Source organism: Rhopalosiphum padi, chromosome 2, assembly GCF_020882245.1.
Source record: "Rhopalosiphum padi isolate XX-2018 chromosome 2, ASM2088224v1, whole genome shotgun sequence".
Taxonomy (NCBI): Eukaryota; Metazoa; Arthropoda; class Insecta; order Hemiptera; family Aphididae; genus Rhopalosiphum; species Rhopalosiphum padi.
Genome location: NC_083598.1, coordinates 3409971 through 3431005, shown reverse-complemented (window position 1 = coordinate 3431005; position 21035 = coordinate 3409971). Strand labels below are relative to the sequence as shown.

The following is a 21035-nucleotide window of genomic DNA, read 5'->3' as shown; positions in this document are numbered from 1 at the left end:
TATAATATTTTAATGGTTTATAATGTAATAGACACATATTATAAATCCTAGCATTGACCGTGCGAAGCATTTAAAATTAAGTATACAATACTATATGATACAATATACAGCCATGATGCAAGATATATTTTTGGTTATAACAAAAACTGGTACTATACCTATATAAAATGCTTTTAATTTTTAAGTTTTTAACACGTTCACGTATAATACGTACATTTTATACTACGCAGTGTTGTGACGTAAAAAAATCTATTTTGATTTTATGGCGGTAGTTAGACGTAGTATAAAAATCAATACCGAGCAAACGTAAAATCAAAATAATAAGAAGTGATCGAAAATAACCTGCAGGGTTGTATACAAAAAATGAAATCTATCTATATTTTCAATATTATTACACCTATTCAACATAAGCCGCGAACAATTAGGATATTGAATTAATAGGTATCTGTACCATATTATTTTATTTTACAAAGTATATGCATGTTACGATGTTTATCAGTGCGTATTTATTATGTATAGTACTTTAATTGGGAAGAATGATTTTGGGGGACACCTAACACTTGTTTTTTTTTAATATTTTTGGGTATTTAATGATTTTTTTTAATCTAAATGGGATGCTGAGGACGAAACGATTAGAATTCTGTATTTTCATATTTTAGTTAATTATACTTTATTAAAAAAAAATGTGCAAAAGAAAAAACAAATTATTCACATAGATATTATATTATTCAATTATTGTTATTTATGTAGTATACCTACACCTACAACTGCAGCTATGAAAATAATACTAATGATAGCTGTTTACGTAATATTTTTTTTCTAAACTAGTTGATTGCATTGATTGTCAAGTGATAACACACGTTACAGTACTTTTTAGTATTCTATTTTTTTTAGTCATTTTTAAATTAATATTTAAGTTGTGAATTTTTTTACGCACCAAGAGATTACAGTAAAATGAAATAAAACTATTTTCTTAGAATAAGCTCTTTTTTTAGAAAAGATTTCACCCCCTTACTCTGTTCTTCCAATTCAAACATTGGTAATTAAAATCTATATCATTAAATTCCACAGTTATATTAAAAGCAAATGGCAATTCAAAGAATACAGTGACGTTTTCATGTAAATGGTTATTTGTATTTCGAATGATGAACTTGATAGTTTATACTGTTTATTAAGTGTACCGATCGTATCAAATATGAAACTGAACGCCAATACGCATAAAAAAATACCTATTAATTGTTTAAAAGAAAAAAGTTTTAGGAAGATTAATAGGTACATCCATTGCGTGTTTGTGTTATTATGTTCGCTCACTCGCATTTCCTCAATATATTTCTTCAATTGGTTATAATTCGACCAGTGGTAGGTAATAAGTTTATTATATCCATCAATATAATTCAATAAATGATATAGAATATGTGTAATAAACGATTAATAGTCGTTCCACAGTTTTTTATAGTTGATTAGTGTTTTCTATTTTTCTAATACGCCACGGAAATTACATACCTACACAAATTATACACAACGCACATGTCGATATAACATAATAATATAATATAGTAGTTAAGAATTTTACACGATCGTTAAGACGATCCACACACGACTAATTTAAAAAAACTTGTGTCCGTTATATTTATTTTGTAAAGTTAGGAAAATACAATGAACGTTTATTATTGTATAAAAATAATAAATATATTTAAACGCGACAAAAACTATTACAATATCTATTTCATATTTTTATATCACTATTTTTTTTTTTTTTTTTGATAAACAATAAAATTCTTATATTATGTATACAATTATTTTAAATGTATAATAATGGTGAAGGTTATTGCATATTGTTTACATGCTATATGCATTATTATTGTTTACACATAAAACTATTTTTAACTTTACTTATTATTATTATTATTATACATAAAATATATTATTTTATAAACATTTGTTTTTAATTATTAATTAGATAATGTTTTGTTAAAAACAATTACTGCAGTAAAATTTTACATTATAAACCATACAGATACCTACTACGATTAGTTGAAAATTGAAATTGTTGCATTGTAATAATGATTTATTTGTAATGTAATTGTTTGAATTTAATTAAAGCTACGTAAATTATTCTGTACATAACCTATATTATTTATTCGAAACTTTAACTGTGTATCTTAAAGTTACATTTAAAAAAGTTATAATTATAATTTTTATCTATATCCATTTATCGATTGATGCCTAGTGAAAAAATAAATAATTTCAATACTGCAATGAGATTATTTACAATTTAAATATTGATTTTAATTTAATTTAAATATTGATATTTTCGCCTTGTTAGCTTATATACGCTCATTTATGACATGTACAAGATGACTGAATAGTAAATTACAAAAGTAAACACGTTCAGGTTTTGTATTGGCAATAAGTGTTTAAACTGCCACCAGACCATTTTATAGTTTTATTGTTTAGGCTGTAGTTAGTGATTCAGTACAACAATAATATTAAATGTCATTAACCCACAGGTATAGCTTTGTTTCTTCGTGTTTGTCGTGATAATTGCAGAGAACTCTTTATCCTTATAATTAAAAAATAAAATAATATGTTAAATTGTTTTTAATTTTTTTTATCATTATCTCACGACCTCACGTACCTACACCAAAGATAGATAATTTTACATCACCTACGTGTTGATATGTAAGTTACATTTATATAAAATTTGATAACAGTATAAAATTGATGAAATACCTCCAAAAATTGATAAGAACTATTTTTTAAAGTTATTCAACATTATGTTTGTAATTTATACCAATGTATCAATTGTATACTTTGTATTAATATTTTTATAAATCTATTTACAATAATAAATTTACTTTTTGCCCTTACAATCAATAACCAAAAGAATAATCTTGCTATTATTATTTATTATTAATTATTAAACCGTATCTTATGAGTTTATGACCAATAGGAATCAAAAAATAATATTAACTGTACCAACATTTTGTTAACCTAGTCACTGAGATATATACACCGATATAATGACGTAACATGGAATGACCAAACCTATTAGCTTAAATTTGAATAAGTAGTAAATATTTATAATATTTCTTATAAATAAATATTTTTTATAATATTCAACTATGATTAATATATACCTATATATCATTAATAATATATAATTAAAAGTTACATCATATTATAGGTCTGCAATACTATGGAAAAATAACTATTTTTCTAATAATTTTCTGTACCAACCCTCTTTACTAAATTTACTCTATTTTATTAGCTAATACTATTATAGTATTAGCTAATATATTATCATCAACGAGTGATAATTACTAAATGTTCAAACATTAAGTAAATTGCAGAATACCACCATAACCTAACTTTTAAACTTATAGCTTTCAAAAATTAATTTTTAGTTAATTTATAAACATGAAAACGTTTTCTTAAATATTTTTTAAAACATTATTTTTATGCTTGAAACCTAATAATATGTGATATCACATAACTATTTGACTATTCAAATATTACTCTAAAATTAATATTTTAAAAACAGATCCTATACTTTCATTAAGTATAAATAATACTAACAATCACAATCAAAAACGAATCATCAATTGTACTTGTTTATGTTCTTAACTTAATTTATTTATAAATTATAACTACATAATATACTTAATATATATTTATAATTTACCTTGTATCCTCCTGTGGTAAGTCCTGCGTTCCGTTTTGCCAATACACATTTCATTCGTAAAAAAAATACACGTTGAAGTTCAAACACGGTCGAATCTAAAATTTTTTTTTTTTAGAACCAGTCATTTAAAAAAAATATGTTTATAGTGTTTTTTAATAACATACTCATCATCATATTCTCCGCTGGAAGATTTTGAGGAAGAGGTGGACTAAGCACTGATATCATTTCGTCATGATCAGCTTGATGAATATATTCAAATATACTGTTGCCAGTCAATTCCACCTTAACGAAATAATATGAATCAAAATTAAAAATTGATTAAATAATTAATAAGTGTCAAAACATCTGTTATATTATTATAATACAACAATATATTTTATATACCTGCGATAACCCCAAGTGAACAGATGCTGTTTCAGATATATACATAATCTTCCCATCGCCGCCTACGACGAATATAAAACCATCAAGACTCTACAAATAAAAACATAGGTAAATATTATAAGAATTATACAATTATAATTTTAATTATAGAATATATAGCTTTAGAAAAACACATGTCAATAGTTTTTCAGAAGCTAATGGTATAAAAACTAAAAAAAAGTGGATCAATACAAATTATATATTTATATTATTAATAAAAAAAATATGTTGTAAAATATTTGTACAGTTATGATTTGTCATTAGCTTGATCATTGATTAAACACAATCTGCAATGCTTGAAAAAAATAATTAGGAAATTAAAAACAAACCATTGTCATTTTATTTCCGAATTATCACGAATTATAGTTTTACCCGTTTTATCTAATTACCTTTAATATATTTACCTGTAGTAGATATGAACCCAGCTCTTTAATGCAAGCTTCTTTCGCATGATTTGCTGGAGTCGCTGCACCCCAAGCGTCACCTAAGCCTAAATTATGATAGGTGTAATAAGTATTAGTTCCAAGTACTTAAGAATTAACATTTCAAACGAATTCTGAGTACAGATAAGAATAAAACGCGTGTTGTTCTTACCGTTAGGGAAGACGTGTCTCATTTTTAAGTAGCTAGTGGTCAACCGGATGACTGAAGCTTTATCTAATTGGCTAGTAATGGCCGCCGGTAATGGCAAGAGTTTGGCCAACTCTAGGAATTCGGCGTTCTCGTTTTCCCTACGTGTCCTTGCCGCATTCCTGCTCCTCTCTCTCATCTCTATAGACCCGAAAACAAGTAAAAAGTCACGAGTATTAATAATCAATTTACCCATATTTACATAAACTGAATCAGTTCTCCGACTGCAGTACATCGAGTGCAATATATTACCACCGGCGTGCATTTTGAATTCCACGTTTTTCCTCAATAATGCACACATAAATTAAACGCTATTTTTTTATTAAAAATAAATTTAGATGCATGGCTGAAAATTATGAATTCTGTAGCAACAAAAACCAGTTCTATCTGACACTGACTCACCGAGACAACTACACAAACTATCGGAACTAAAACAATTTGACTACATAGTACATAGCACAGTTTGTTTACTAAAGCAACCTTGACACCAGGTTTGGACATTGTTTATAAAATGGTCACTTTGTTTTATTTCCTAGTCTTTTACGTATTATATGTTTATATTTATAAATTAAAGAAAAAACGTTGACCTCGAGTCTAAGGCAGGTCATTTTCCTCTGGTATAAAAATAATTAATAGTGAAACACTAATTATAAATATATAGCCATATAGGTACCTACATAGAATAGAGAATGATTTTTCGCATGGAATCTAATGTAAATTATTGATAAATAATGATGAACATAAACGATGATCGTATAATTTCATACTATTAAAAATTGTCTCTAGTATCATTAGTATTATCATACTGTTTTGTTTTAATTAACTATAAGGTATCATATTTTATTATAAAATAACAATACAATAATTCTATCTATTTCAAATTTTAGTGTATGGTTAGGTAATTATTAATATTATACTAATATAGTAAACAATAACTACAAATAAAATATGAATCATATACATAATTCATATTAGTAACTAGTTTAATTTGTAATTTAAGCGTTATACTCAAATTGATTTCGTGTTAATAAATAAAAAAATAATTTAATATCTACCTATGCATATTGAATTTAATGTAACATATTTAATCGTAGTACAAATTTTAAGTACATCCACTACCTAGATCCAATGTTTAAATATAGCTGCTTGCCTGACTGTATGGTGTAATACCGGTGTAAAACATTTAAAGCATTTTTTTTTTTTACAGTAATATTGTATGACTTACTCAAAACATTATGCGATAACGTCATTTTCACGAGCGCAATAAGGAGAACGTACAAAATGTGTATAATGCGATAAAATTAGCTTCGAAGTATTACTCTAATGTGTTACAATGGAAGTATAAATTTAACAACCATGTAACATAAGTGCAAAATATTGTACAGTAGAAAAATAACCATATTCAACAACAGGTTAATTAGAAGTTTTATTACATCACAAAACAAAAATTATTTGATACGATTATACTAAGAAGTGAAATATTAACGCTATAGAAACGTTGCTAAAGATAAGCTGTAGTTTTTGTATTGGACAGTTCGTGAAGGATAACATTGATTAGGTGTATAGTACTAATAATAAGTAACTGTATTTTGTATAGTTCAATGCTTATAAGTTATAAATTATAATAATTTCTTAAATCAAATAAAAAAAAATAAAGATAATTATTCATACACTGTAAAAGTATACAATAAACATAACATTTATATGTATGTGTGTATTTTAGACATTTTAAAAATGACAGAATAGTAAGGATAATGTACACTTTTCTCAATTTTTTATACATATATATAATCGTCATAATTCATGTGTAAACTCTATTATTTCACCTATTATTTTTCTTTTGTTGTTCGTAACGAATGCGCTCATAATAAAAAATAACGTAAAACAACTTTATTTATTCGGGTTCCGAAAAGAATTTAAATAAATCGTTTCGACTTGTAATATTATGTGCGTAAGTAAATTTGAATACAATTATTTATAGACCCGATGTGTGTGAACAAGAAAACTTAGGTATTTACTATTTCATCCCATTGGCGTGCGCACTTTTTTTTAACGCGACCGACCGAGAAAAGTGGGCAAACCGCCGGCGCGTCGGCGCACGTGCGACGGCGGTAAACGGGTGACGCACTCGGATCGCGAAAACGTGATTTATCTACTAACAATCAAAATCCATTTAAGCAAAAATGTTTCCAGACCACGTACTCGAATATATCACTATAGGGTACCCACCAGTGTACTGATAAAAAAAAATAATGAATAAAATTATAATAAAGTAGAAGGGAAATTGCAAAAAAAATTTTAAATCAAACGTATTATACTAACGTGAAACATACATTATTATTATATATGTACTGTACCTTTGGGCATCGGCAACGGGGATTTTCTGTAACATTTCCTTTTGGTTTTCATTTTCAATTCTTGGCACATAGTCCCGATTGCCGGTGACAGAACGTTTTCCCGGCACATGTATTAAAACTGCGTTTGACGGTCGAAGCACACTCACTCACTGACCACCACCACAGTTCTACAGACTGTCGAATACTATACAAACACTAGACCTGCACTGCAGTGCGGGCACCGCCAAAAACGAATGTACACCTATATGCCGACAGAACGGAGAAATTTCAAAAACATAATAGACGCACACCAGGTATGAACGGCTGATGGCACGGTGGAGGGGGCGAAAAAGGTAGACATTGGGTCGCCGGGACCTTTGGGCTCCTAACAGTCTGGCTGACCGGAGGTATTGTTCGGCCAAAACCTTTCGGAAGAAGTCATTCTACGAACAGATGTGTATTTTATTGATGGTCCCGTCTTTTTTTAAAAACACATTTTTTTTTTATACGATTTTATATTGTAGGGAGGATTTTAGTAGGAAATCCATTGAGTTTACAGGTAAAATTTAGGTCGAAGATGAACAAAACAAAACGTATTATTTGCTCATCGTGTTGCCGCCGCTGAATACAGTATATAAATTATAAGCCAACAGTTATATGACAATACCTAGAATACTATGTATACATATTTATATATGCTATATATATGATCACACATATACTATACATGCAGTATATACTATATAGTATATAATAAATGGTTCTACAGTTGTATTTATATAGGTACATTTTACTACAACAAGCAAATATTATTATTTTGAAATATATATTATACAGTATGAACATTTATACATTTGTATTGTTACAGGTTAGATAATAAAAGATAATATTAACAACACATTTTAAATATTTAGTACAAAATTATTGTTATTTAAATACTAATCAGAGCGTTAAACAATAATATGGAATAAATTGTTGTGTAGGTACTCCTCAGTATGTTTTTTAAAATAACCGCTCCTCAATATGATTTTAATTAATAATTATATTATGGAAAAGTATTATTATGGATAAGTAATACAACTTAACAATTATTAGTACCTATCAACCTATATATAGTAGTTTATTTAAATATGTTAGTTTTAAGGTGACGATCACTCACAACTCACTGTACTAATTGTTAGAAATTGAATGGCACATTATGTAAATTATAAAGAAAAAATAAAGTGTAACTATTGGTATTTGGAATACTTATTATACTTAGAATGTACAAACTATAGAACAATAATAATTTTAAATCGGGGCTATCACAGGATGTATAATAAATGCATATATGTATATATAGTTTATAATCCTTTAGAATGAGCTTTATTATAGGGGTACTTAAATTTTAGCACATAAAGGGATGGCTTATAAAATATTTTGTTCGTTGGTTATTTTACCAAAATTCAGAGACCTTCATATTTAATATAATAGATATATGTTATACCATTATATATAGGTGTACGTATATAATAACAATAATAAATTATTTTTTTTGGCAGAAGGTTTTTTTTAACTCCAATTTTGATTCTCATTTATTTAAACCATAATGTTTTTGAAGCATACACGAAAAAAAAATGTTGAAAATATTATGAAAACGTATGTTTTTGCATTCAAATCTACTGAACGAATTTTATTCAGTAGAATTTTGAAGAGTACAAACATACATACGAACACTGATTCCGGGGACCGAAATAATTCCGGCACACGTCCAAAAGATCAACCATTATAATAATACGGTTCGAGTGTGATGGTGGGATGTAGGGATGTGTAGGGCTCGTCGCGTGCGTATACAGACTACAGAGAGGGACTAGTGTACAAGAAAAACACTCATACTTCCCTCTCTTATACAACACGAGTGCTTATGTGGGATTTGTAAAATGTAATTGAATTCAATTGCCAATGGGTGGTAAAAATCTGCTACCCTTTATATACCATTTCGGGTTGTCATACCGTGCGAGACACCCACCCAACGATAAATAAAAGGCTAAAGCTCTCTTTGATCGTATTAAAAATAATCCATGCACTTGAGTCGCGGATAAATAGTGCTGAAAAAATATTTGTATATTTAATTGCGTTTTATAAAAATATCATGTAAATATGAACTAAAAAATAAAAAAATACGTTTCGACATGAAATAATATTTCGAAATGGTAGTAAATAAGTAAATAGTAAATTAGTATTGTTTACGATGACATACGTAATATTAAAAAAAAAAAAACAATCGATGATTTTAAATCAATTGGACAAAATGTTTTTATTTTTTCAAATAAATAACCTTAACTTGTGTAATAATAATAAATAACTATAAATAGGTACTCCGGATGTCGTTAAATAATAGTTTTAAATGAAGCAAGTATAGATAAATTATGCAAGTGTAATATATGCAAATTAAATGCAGTGTACATTGACGTCTGAACAAGGCATATCAAATCAAGACGGATGCGTCGGTTAAAAGATCTTAACAGCCAACACTACAGAAAATAATATTTTTAATTTTGAGAAACCTTATGTTTTGATGGTTCAAATTTATAAGTTATAACGTATAACCATTAATTATAATACTATTTATAGTGTATTTATAATCAATGATAATACTAAACTTTATTATTTTATCTTTTTATTAGCAATACGGTATGTCAAATTTGTACTAATTGTTGACAAAATTAACGCATATATCATATTTTAAATTACTAATTAGTATTATATTTTTATTAACTTATAAGTTATAATAATTATAATAAGTCAATACCGTCAATACCGACGTAGAATGCAAGTGTAGCTAAATTCGTAAATAAATATATTGAACATTGCAATATGCATACAACATAACAATTAACAATGTGTACATATTACTAGCTTTAAAATTACTACTACAAATATTTTTTGAATCAGAATTAAATAAACAAAATCGTATTTTTCATATACAATTTCTTAAATATTTCAATTTAAAATGCTTATAGATTATAAGTGTTATAACAAATAAATTATGTAATATGTATTATTTTTGAAAAGCGATAAGTACTTGATCGATTTCTAATCAACAGTATCACTGATAGCGATTTGTATGGATTAAAATTATGTTAAAATTAGTTACTTGCATACTATTTTCTATTCCCTTTTTCCTTTTTTCGTTATTTCTCGGAAAATATTTAAAAAGTCCTTTTGCAAAACTACATAAATATAAGATTTTTGGACTCATTCCAATATATAATGATTATAATGTAGAATTCAAGTAGAGGGTGACGAGGCGATATTTAAAAATAATCTCAAAACTAATAGGAATATATTAAAAAAAAATAAAAAATATATAGTTTATGCATAACGGTTTATCAAGCATGATTAAAATATAACGCTGTATTATACACGGGAACTAGAAACGTAGGTATTAATGGGGTTGCTACTGCAGTTAATTTCTATAGGGAGTATAGGAGGTGATCACTTTGAATGACATTTATTTTATGGAATTTTCGCGTTTATAATTGTTATGATAACAAATATTGTAATATGAAATTATTTTTATTATTATTAACATCTTCTATATTTGCAGTCGAGTCGTGTAATGATAAATCGAAAAATATAGTGTCATGAGTTCTGCGTCTGTATTCATATTTAGTTCCTTATAAATGACACTACACAACTACACCCTCGTATTCGTCTTACAAGTGCGTAACAGAACAAATTTAAGGTCGGCAAAAATAGCAAATAGCAATTCACGTTTAGTTTCATTAATTTTAATATTGGAGTACATTATAACCTATTAAGAAATTTAATGGTAAGGGAATTATCAAAATTCATATTATGCTATGTCGGTTTTTTACGATAATTCAGGGTTTAAGAAGACGCGTTCTTACCTAAAAGTTTGATAATAAGTCAATTCACTAGAATATTAAAACTAAAAGCACACTATTGAAACTGGTGAACGAAAATTCACTATGTCGTACGTGTGTAAGACGGAGACAATACATGCGGGTGAGACGTCATCTTAAGCGAGTTATGATCATTTTTAAATCACACTATTTTATAAACGTTACTCGCTTAAAATTTAACTATCGTAAAAAATCTACACATAAACACAGACATTTTTAAGTTTCGTAATAAGTCAATTCACTCTAATTTTTTAACTTACAAAACTGAACCTGAGCGTAAATTTGCTATGATACACACTTGTAAGACGGAGACAACAAATGCGGGTGTGGCATACTTTTAACCATTTTCGCAATCGTACGAAATCGTATGTAGTGTTTTTGCATAACACCGATTAAAAATAACGCATTAGCCCGTTAATGTTTTTTATCGAAATATTACTGTTCACATGCGCTCCGAAAACCCGTACGGTTATTTGATTATCGTATAATCGCGGTTATTTTTTTTTTATAATTTATCATGTAAGTACGTTACACATATTATCGTAATCGGTTATCAAGTTTAAATTATAAGAATTTTTTATTTGATAAATGATTCTTTACTGCTTTACCGGTAATTCAAAGCCTATGTTATTTATATTAAGACAGGTTCACGGCTATATCGTCATCTGTATGTAATGTCATGTCAAAAAGTTAAGTTCGACTCAACTCTGGAAGTTTTGGGGGTTTCCGTTTTCTTTTTAAGTGACCCAAGTTCGTTATCTTCATAACCGTTATCCGCTAGAGGTTATATTTCAATTTCCGTCAAAAAAATTATTTTAGATTTGTATTGAGAACCCCCGAACCTAAATTCATCAATCTTAATGATTTATATAGGTATATGCATTATTTTATCACAGATATTGATCATAAACTATTATTTTTCATCTTATATTTACTAATATTGCTCACATAGCCAGTGATGTATTTTCCAACATATACGCTATTATACTGCATTTAGCTAGATTTATATTTGAAGATACTCACTAAACTCACAGTGTGTAAGTACAACATAGTATTATAGCATTATGGTATTGTAAAAGTTAATCGAGTCGGAGTTTAAAAACCTTTGTTTAAATTTATTATGAATATTAAATGAATAAATAAATTAAACGAATAATAGGTATAATTGTATAAACTGTAATAGTGCAATGGTTACAAGCACTGAAGCACCACAGGTTTTGCGTCAAAATTATGCATTAAATTACATAAAAATTAAAAAGTACGACAATGCAAACATATTTTAACATATTTGACATATACGAAAAAGATAGGTATTTTTTCACAAACTCGAAACTGGTTAAGTGTCCATAAATTCTTCATTTTTTATTTGCCTTAAACTAATTATATTTCGTGAAGCTTTTAGTTTCTTCACACTTGACATTTATTTTTACAATATACACTGATCTGTACTTCAATAATTACCAAATTCTAAACCCACGTAAAAATGTAGGGTGAGTTTTTATGAATAACGGGTTCCGCCCGCGATGAAATGATAATAATAATGCAGAATATGACTGATATATATAAGGGGCTCTCAAAAAATATCTAAAATAGTTTATTAATTATTTTCTAACGTAAATCGGATTACATAACCTTCGGCAGAATACGGTCATCATGATAACGGGAGAGTGTCATTTCTGTCCGAAAATTCATGGTATCCGATGGCTTATGAATGATACATCATTTACCAACCACGGCTAATCGCAGAACATGATAAAATAGTTTCACGACACGGCAGACGACGCTGTAGCTCTGAACCAAACTTTACGATAAAAATATTGACGTATGATTTAACCTACCGTCATATTTAACTGGCGTTGTGCAAAAAATTCCTTTAATGATACGCGTATGGCCGTATGGGTATATGAAATAAGGAAAAACGAAAGATAATAAGCGTTACGATTTTCGTGCTATGCAGTATAATATAAGTGGTAGGTACTAGATTTGTTCTTTAGCACTCAGACAACCGCAGCGTCCTTTGAAATTTTTTTAGTGTTGAATCAGGTATTTTCCAGAATTTTCATTTTATATATTACTAATCCACACAAACAAACAGATTGATCCATGTCCAAATAGGTCTATTTGTTAATTTATATAAATATATTTGCTTAATATTATGTCAATAATAACTAATAAGTATATTGTAAGCATAAGGCATATACATATATAATGTATACTGTACATAGTACATGAAAATATTACAGAATTGTTATTTTTAATGTTTTAGGCAGGCATTTCGCTTAACGTTGCAATAAAATATTCTTAAGATGTATATTATATATAATTTTAAGTTTATTTGATAAAAAAAATCCTAGACTTCGTTGTATAATATATCCATTTAAGGCCCGTCAAACGGTACGCTACACCGTACGAGTATGTAGGTACTTATGATACAGTTGCAGAGATACCAAAGCCATTATATATATGTACTTAAAATTATTACATATAAGTTATGAATGGACAATAGTATCTATTTAGAGTGCATCGTGCAGCAGTACGTCACATTTAGAATGTATAGTACGAATTTACAAATGTGTAAAATATAAATTTAAAAAGGGCCGGGTAATCTGTTTTACTGTATAGTAAATTTTGAGTGTACCTCGCCATTAGATGTAATAAGGTGGAGGACTGTAATAGATATTTAATTAAATATTTGAATTTAATAATAGACCATTGTTTATGAAAAACGATTTTAAGCGTGAACCACCGTCCCACGTGTCAGTTTTGCCTAGGGAAATTTTATAATACATAATTTAAATACATAGTATATATATATATATATATACACTACGCAAATTATAGTTATTTATTTTACTACTATACAAGGTTAGATTAGGTTAGGTTAAAAAAATCATCGTGTATATTTTATTATTAATTATTATAATATTACATAACATCTTATTGTTATTGTCAATACCAACGTACGCAGAATCGTAAATTGACATAGGACGTGTTGCGTAAATATTCCCGTTTTTCATAATTTTTTTTTTCAGTTATTATCTTGTAATGTACCTACTCAATTTCTCTATTATTGACTCCTAAATCATTATTCAATTTTTTACCAAAAAAATACCATAAAAGTTGAAAATGTATGCATATTTTTTGCTCTAAAACGTGTTAACATAAACACAAAAAAACACTTCATTGTGCTTGTAAAACGAATAATACATTTATCACTCCAATCGATCAGAATCTAAAACTAAAATTAAATGAACGAATTAATACTTAAATAATACTATAATATTGTGTATATCGCAATAAAATTTTAACTGTTGCAGTCTCCACGTGTGAATGGAATAGTTTCATATATGTAATATGTAATATGTTAGCAATAAATTGCCAATAAGTATTATTGTGTTCTTATATAATTTATTGCTTAATGATATTTATAAATTTTAAATCAAACTTGACAGTCGAATCGAATATAATTAAACGTGAGTACAATATTTATTGCGTTTATGGTATATTACGTACATCGCATATACTACATATATAACATTTACGTACGTACTTCATTATCTGGTTGTCACCAATAGGTGTGGTGCTATAATTTTTTATGTCGGTGGCCGGTCCACGCGATCAGCTGTAGGGAAGGTTAGATTAGTTCAATGATTATACTGATTTTTCCTTCAAATTTGTTTTCTATCAAACATTTCTTTATTCCAGCCATTCTATCAACATTTGCCAATAATCGACTAATGTATTAAATAAATCTGGCTGCATAGTGCATATTAACTTGCGTTCTTAAAAAAAGTTAAGTTAGGATAACTAAATAGATGTAAGTTAATTATAGCATAAAATATAAATTATCAACAGTGATTGTAAATAAAGTAGATAATCCTTTATTATTTATTTTTAATGTTGACCCATCATATAACATATTTTATGACGATTTAATTGAAATTATTATTTTATTTAAGTTTTAGTTAGTAAAAAATACACATTTCAATATTTTTTTAAACATGCATGTACCTATTATAGTATTATGTATGAACAAAGAACTGGCATTTCAATAGTACCCACCTATGCAGCGATATAACCACATTACCACAGGTCCACATCTATACAATAATAATTGGCATTTAATTTTATAATTACATAACTACAATTGTTGTAATAAAATTAAGAATTGTAGGTATATATCCTAATATAGTTAATGGAACCGAAATAACGTGTAGCCTACCGAAATAATTTATTGTAGTTTATAAAATGTAGGTTATACGTTTCAACTTATAACTATTATCACCAAATTTAAAAACTATTGATATAACTGATTAGTAATTACGTTTTAAAGTATTAGCATTTCCATTATGTCACTATTGTTACTATACTATAATTGTTACTTAACCGTGACTATTATTCAATAGCCGAATTTACAATAATTATAATTACGACTATACGTCTACACGTCTAACGACAAGTTTGAGTGGCAACCTGTCAATAACGCACGCGTCTGCACTTCTGCAGTATAGTATAATGTCTTAAAAACATATTTTTACAACAGATCCAATTTAATTAACTGCTGCCTAGATTGATTTATAGGATTTATGAAATTATTGAAATTGCTTTAAATCCATTTTACTACCAACTGTGACTGCATATATAAATGTAAATTTATGTAATATATACTATTACAGTATTACAATGCGAACGCGTGTAACATTTTGTCATTCGACAATAAATGTACTCCAAGGGGCAAGGACGGTAATATTAATCGCGTGTTGTAGAAATGTAGTCTGCTGTAGAGGCGCAAATCATGTTATTTGTATCGGTCACACATATGTATAATATGATGTATCGGTCTACAGTGTGCACTGTCTATAATTTATATAATAATATATATAGGTACGCATCGTTTAAATGCTGCCGTGTCACAGGTGTCCCCCCACGGTAATGTGGTATATTCATAATCATCATCACCGTCATCGATGTCATAAATTATCGTTTTGCGATTTACCGTACGCGTCACAAGTCACAACGGTCACTCATAAATCGCGAAACCAACAACTACATAAACGTAATCCGTACAATACGCGTGTGCTTTATTACAAATGCACAAAATATATAGTATACTGTAAATATATAACGCATGGGTATACAGAGGTGTGCCTGCGTCTATGCAATAATAATATTTAAAATCGGTTGATTGCAATTTGTTTTGCATAAAAAAAACGAACCTGTCTAATAGTGTTTGCAGAAATCCAAACGGCGGCGTGGCCAGCTCTACAATGACCCTGACCTCCGCTATTATCTCTAAATTATTACATTACGCTGCTACATCATTCCCAGAACGCGATTAAATGTTGGCGATACCTATACGATACATTTTCACGTTTATAAATCATGTGGTGCGTTTCACACTACAATACGCTGGTACAAATTGTGCGGTAATAACTCGTTCGGAGGCGACGATGATGACGGGAACCACGCCGGTCACTATTATAACAGAAAATTTTTAAGTTTCCTTCTCGCGACATATTTTTCGATCGCCTAACGCGCGCGTGTATGTGTGATAAGCGCGTTAAACTGATTTAATTTCACGTAACGTTAACGTCGCACAGTCGTTATCAATTATGTCCAGTGTGTATACGTATATAATGTATATATATATTTTAAGCGCAGTATAGTACGGACTACAAACTATTATTATTATACATTATATTATATATTATAATATAATGCATATGATATACGTGTGTGAGCTGTTCGCCTTCGTCGTTCGTCGAACGACGAGGCACAGGTGTCCGAAAATCGATTATGCATACGTTTTGGAACCGATTTGTCATAGTCGGGAAACAAAAATGGAAAACAAAACAACAATAATAAAACAAAATAAAAACCCGTAAAAATAAAAACGAAACAAATAACGTCTGGACCCCATAAAAAACAATGGCATTATATATGTATATAACTCTGCGCGTCCCCCGCGCCCATAACCTTATATAACGCATACCTACTAATAAATATAATATTATATGTGTGCAGTGTGTAATGTGTATATTGTTTTTTGTGCGGGTACGTTTTAAAAACTCACGACACCGGCCGATTCAATATTCCGCTTTCAACTCAGCACAGATGTTATACCTTATAAACCCACCTACAATGCAAATATAATGTTGCAGTTCAGGGAGGGTACATATATAATATTAATATATTATATCGTTGCTTTGACAGGCGATCCGAAACTTAAAAATCCGAAAGACAATACATATCACCTATACACTCGAACGCTACAAATAGATTATGTGAAAATTTTTGAGATTAATTTTATCGCTTGTTTGGGTTCAACCATAAAAGTATAAATCCTATGACGATACCTAATACTATGCATTATAGTATAATAGATACTGCAGATACACCGACATACCTATATAATTCACACTGTTTAGCAAATAAACCATTTTTGATTATAATAATCTAAGACGACCTGTGTAATAGACTGAGAAGTGAAACGGATATTTGCCTCCTTCCCCCCACAATCATCAATACTCTGTCTTTCTCATAGTATACTCATAAAATTTAATATAATTTATTTACCTAAAATATTTAATGTAAAGTAGGTATGTACGCTGTCGAGCCACAAATCGTTTTTAATAGTTTTACATTAAATATAATTTAAATTTTTAAATACTATATTGTATAGTATAGTCATACACTATATACCTCCGTCCTCCATATTCAGGTGTAAATTATTATAATAACAATATTACACATTGACTTTCTAGATAACGTTACTATATTTCACTAAAGTGTACCTACTTAACTTGACTTTTATAAATGTATTAATATACAAAAATAATAAATCCTAAACAAGTGTCAACATCAAAAATCGGTCATTTGAGTGGATGTATGACTGTCTCTTAAATCTTAATAGATAATTATCGTAGAAAAATATTTGGTGAAATAATATGGAAATATTTGGTATAAAATATAAATATACTATAAAGTATAAATAAAAATTAATAAAAATTAAAAATTAAAAATCATAATACGAGTATACATGTTACAGGCAAAACATAATACAATTTTGGTATTTTCTACAATACCCGGGCATTATATAAAATGGCCTCCGTATATTGGGCAATTTAGATAATATAATATTTCATAGTTAAGTATTGTTAAAATATAATGAATAATATTATATATTTGTATTATTAGAAAATATAATATTTTTTTAACCAAATTGGAAAATTTCCGTGCTGTCTCTTGGTGTTTTCTAATTGCAGACAAAGTGACAAAAATTATGTAAGTTGCGGACGAAATTTAAAAAGGTAGCATACGAATTGCGGACACAAGTATAACATACTAATTACGGACGAATTTCCAATTATTATTTTTGATATGACGATGTGGACGTTGGGAAATTACTGTTTTTGATATTGACAATATTGAGACGACTGTCAAAAATATGTTTAATCAATTTAACGACAACTGTCAACTACCTTACTCGTGTTTGCTTAATATCTGTTATCTTTCTGTTCGTTTATTTACTGTATAAAAATGTACAGTGAAAAACTTAGAGTTAAATGTGATTGACAGTTAGGTCCCAAACACGGAAGTGCTGTAAGTGCAAAGCAGCTGAGCGACTATGCACATCAAAATGCCATATGTTATGACAATACTATTATCTATATTGCCCAATATACGAAGGCTATTTTATATAATGCCCGGGCATTGTAGAAAATGCTCAAATTGTTTACTTTGCCCGTAACATATATAAGAAAAAAAAGGTTTTCGTTTAACCGTCTGTTCATAAACTTGAACTGTCATCCTTACAAAGAATTTATGATGCATGACGAGTGTCTTACCTTAAAGTGTCGTCCTCAGAACACGGGCCTTGCGTTGAACCGGAAATGATGAGGCTTGCAAATATATGTACACGATTTGTTCAGATGAAATGTACTCACCAGTACACTACTATTTATAATACGCTCTGAAAGATGACAACGTGAAAACTGTTTGATCAAGAATCGAACTGCGCATAGTGGACGCGGAGAAAAAGACTGACAATGACCATGTTTTTTCTACGAGTTTAATTAAACCGACAGAAAATATTGCGGGTAAATGGGTGTACCGGCCAGCTACCCATCATCTGCAATCGCAAAAAAATGGGTAGGATTGTGTAGGAGTGTTCTTGAATGATAACGGTGAAAGCAAATACCCAAATTTCGAGAACACTGCCATCTGTGTAATAGTAAAACCGAGTTTCCACAACGCCATGTCGACATGTCGCGTTAAGTTGAATATTTTCAATTTACAGGTAACGTCACTAATGCAGACATTGTGCCACAACTCTATATGTAGAGAGCACTGTTTAGATTATTTACGTTAGTTGCGATTGAGTTACTGCAATATTTTCGAAGGCGTTAGTCTTAATTTTAATGAAAAAATAGTTACCTACCTTTTACTCCGTGTACGCGACGTCGATTGATTCTTAATCAATTAACATTTAACTCTATCAATATGATTCTCAAACTTTTTTCGCGTCATTTTCGCAAGTATTGTACATATGTGCGATGGAATTTCGTCAAAACGAATCTTGGATATCATAGTGATCATACGTAAATTTATAAGCTCGTCGCCAATCCGATGAAACGCGTCACCTGTTTCCTGAGAATTATAACTTATTTTCAACATCATCGGTGTTCTACGAACGTTATTTATAATTTATTGTGGTATTACTGGTATTTAATAATTCATGTTCATTTTACGTGATTACGATAACATAATAATACATATTGTATAGTAGAAGTACCTACGTATGTGTCTGTATATATTTTGTAAATAACAAGTACATCACGGATAAAAAAATATATAGTCGGGTTCGATAGTGCTATAAAAAAACATTGAAAATCCATCTCCGTAGACTTAGAAAAGAGCAATATTCACAAACAGTCCTTACTCCTTAGTATTTTATAACAATGTTAACATCGAGTTTCCAGACCACGGTACATCAGCGAGATGTAACTCGACGGCTCTAAAGAAATTTTGAAATTGCTGGTATATCACTATATGCGCTGTTGCTTATGCAGCCGCGAGAAATATAAATAATTACACGTCTATAATACGCCTATTCGCACATTGCACGTTATATAGAAAACGATGCCCTATGACTCACGAGTGTACGACGAAGGAACAACGAGCTTTTGACGACGGTTTCCGCAGTATCGTTTGAAATAATATGAAATCGATATTCACTATACACCGAATTTCGTATGACGTGTTGTATGCCGTGCCGCGTTTTTATTGTGAAATGTATTTTACTACATAACCGTCAACGACAGTTCGCCGGGACGACAACGACGATGTGTAGTTTGACATTTTCGGTACTTACTACGCGTTTGAAGAAACTCCGTTTTGACACACACACATACATACCTCATCGACCGCATCGAGAGAGTGAAATGGGACGACAGAGTTTTGTTCACTGCGACTGATGTTCAATAATAGGTAATTACCTACTCGCGAGTATTTACCGTATTCACATATAGTGGACCGCGGTTACTGAATCCGCCGTCCATATGGTTTATGTTACTTACGATCGGGTAACCGCGATAGTTTCCTTTGGCGAATCTTATGATATTATTATCAAGCCGATAGCTTATTGCAACTATTTATACGTCGTCTGTCATGTCGTGTCCAAAAATTGAGCTCGACCCAACTCCCAGTAGGTCGTGATACTATATGATTGCGCGACGACCAATCAGAATACGATAAAAATCACTCGACACGACGGACGACTTGAGCTGTGATTACACTACAGCTTAAATCTGTCGTCGTCATCGCTGTATTTCCGCGTGTGGTTCGTTTTCGGAATGTTCTTGTTGTTAATCGAATCAAACAATAATACTGTTTAGGTAAAAATATATCACTTAAGCCGGTTTAACAGATATATCGTGGTTAGTCAATGATACCACGATGACAACGACCAATAATAATATACAATCTTACGATACGACGGACGGTGTAGTTGTGAGTCCGGCTATAGTTAAGCTGTTAAACATAATAATAGTG

The 21035-nt window shown here is 29.4% G+C and overlaps 1 protein-coding gene across 3 annotated transcripts in view; it reads right to left on the bottom strand.

Annotated features, from left to right (window-relative positions):
• Positions 1–21035, bottom strand: part of LOC132921038 (single-minded homolog 2-like) — a 45061-nt gene that overhangs the window by 11054 nt on the left and 12972 nt on the right. The window contains exons 2-7 of one of the 3 annotated variants that reach the window (XM_060983850.1): positions 7096–7336; positions 4703–4879; positions 4498–4598; positions 4070–4159; positions 3850–3967; positions 3686–3780 (exon numbers count right to left, since the gene is read on the bottom strand). In XM_060983850.1, coding sequence (XP_060839833.1) covers positions 3686–3780; positions 3850–3967; positions 4070–4159; positions 4498–4598; positions 4703–4879; positions 7096–7204 — 690 coding nt within the window. In that variant the 5' untranslated portion in view covers positions 7205–7336. Of the gene's footprint in view, positions 1–3685; positions 3781–3849; positions 3968–4069; positions 4160–4497; positions 4599–4702; positions 4880–4990; positions 5169–7095; positions 7337–21035 lie in introns of those variants that run through there. The other 2 variants (XM_060983851.1, XM_060983852.1) reach the window with 2 other exon arrangements.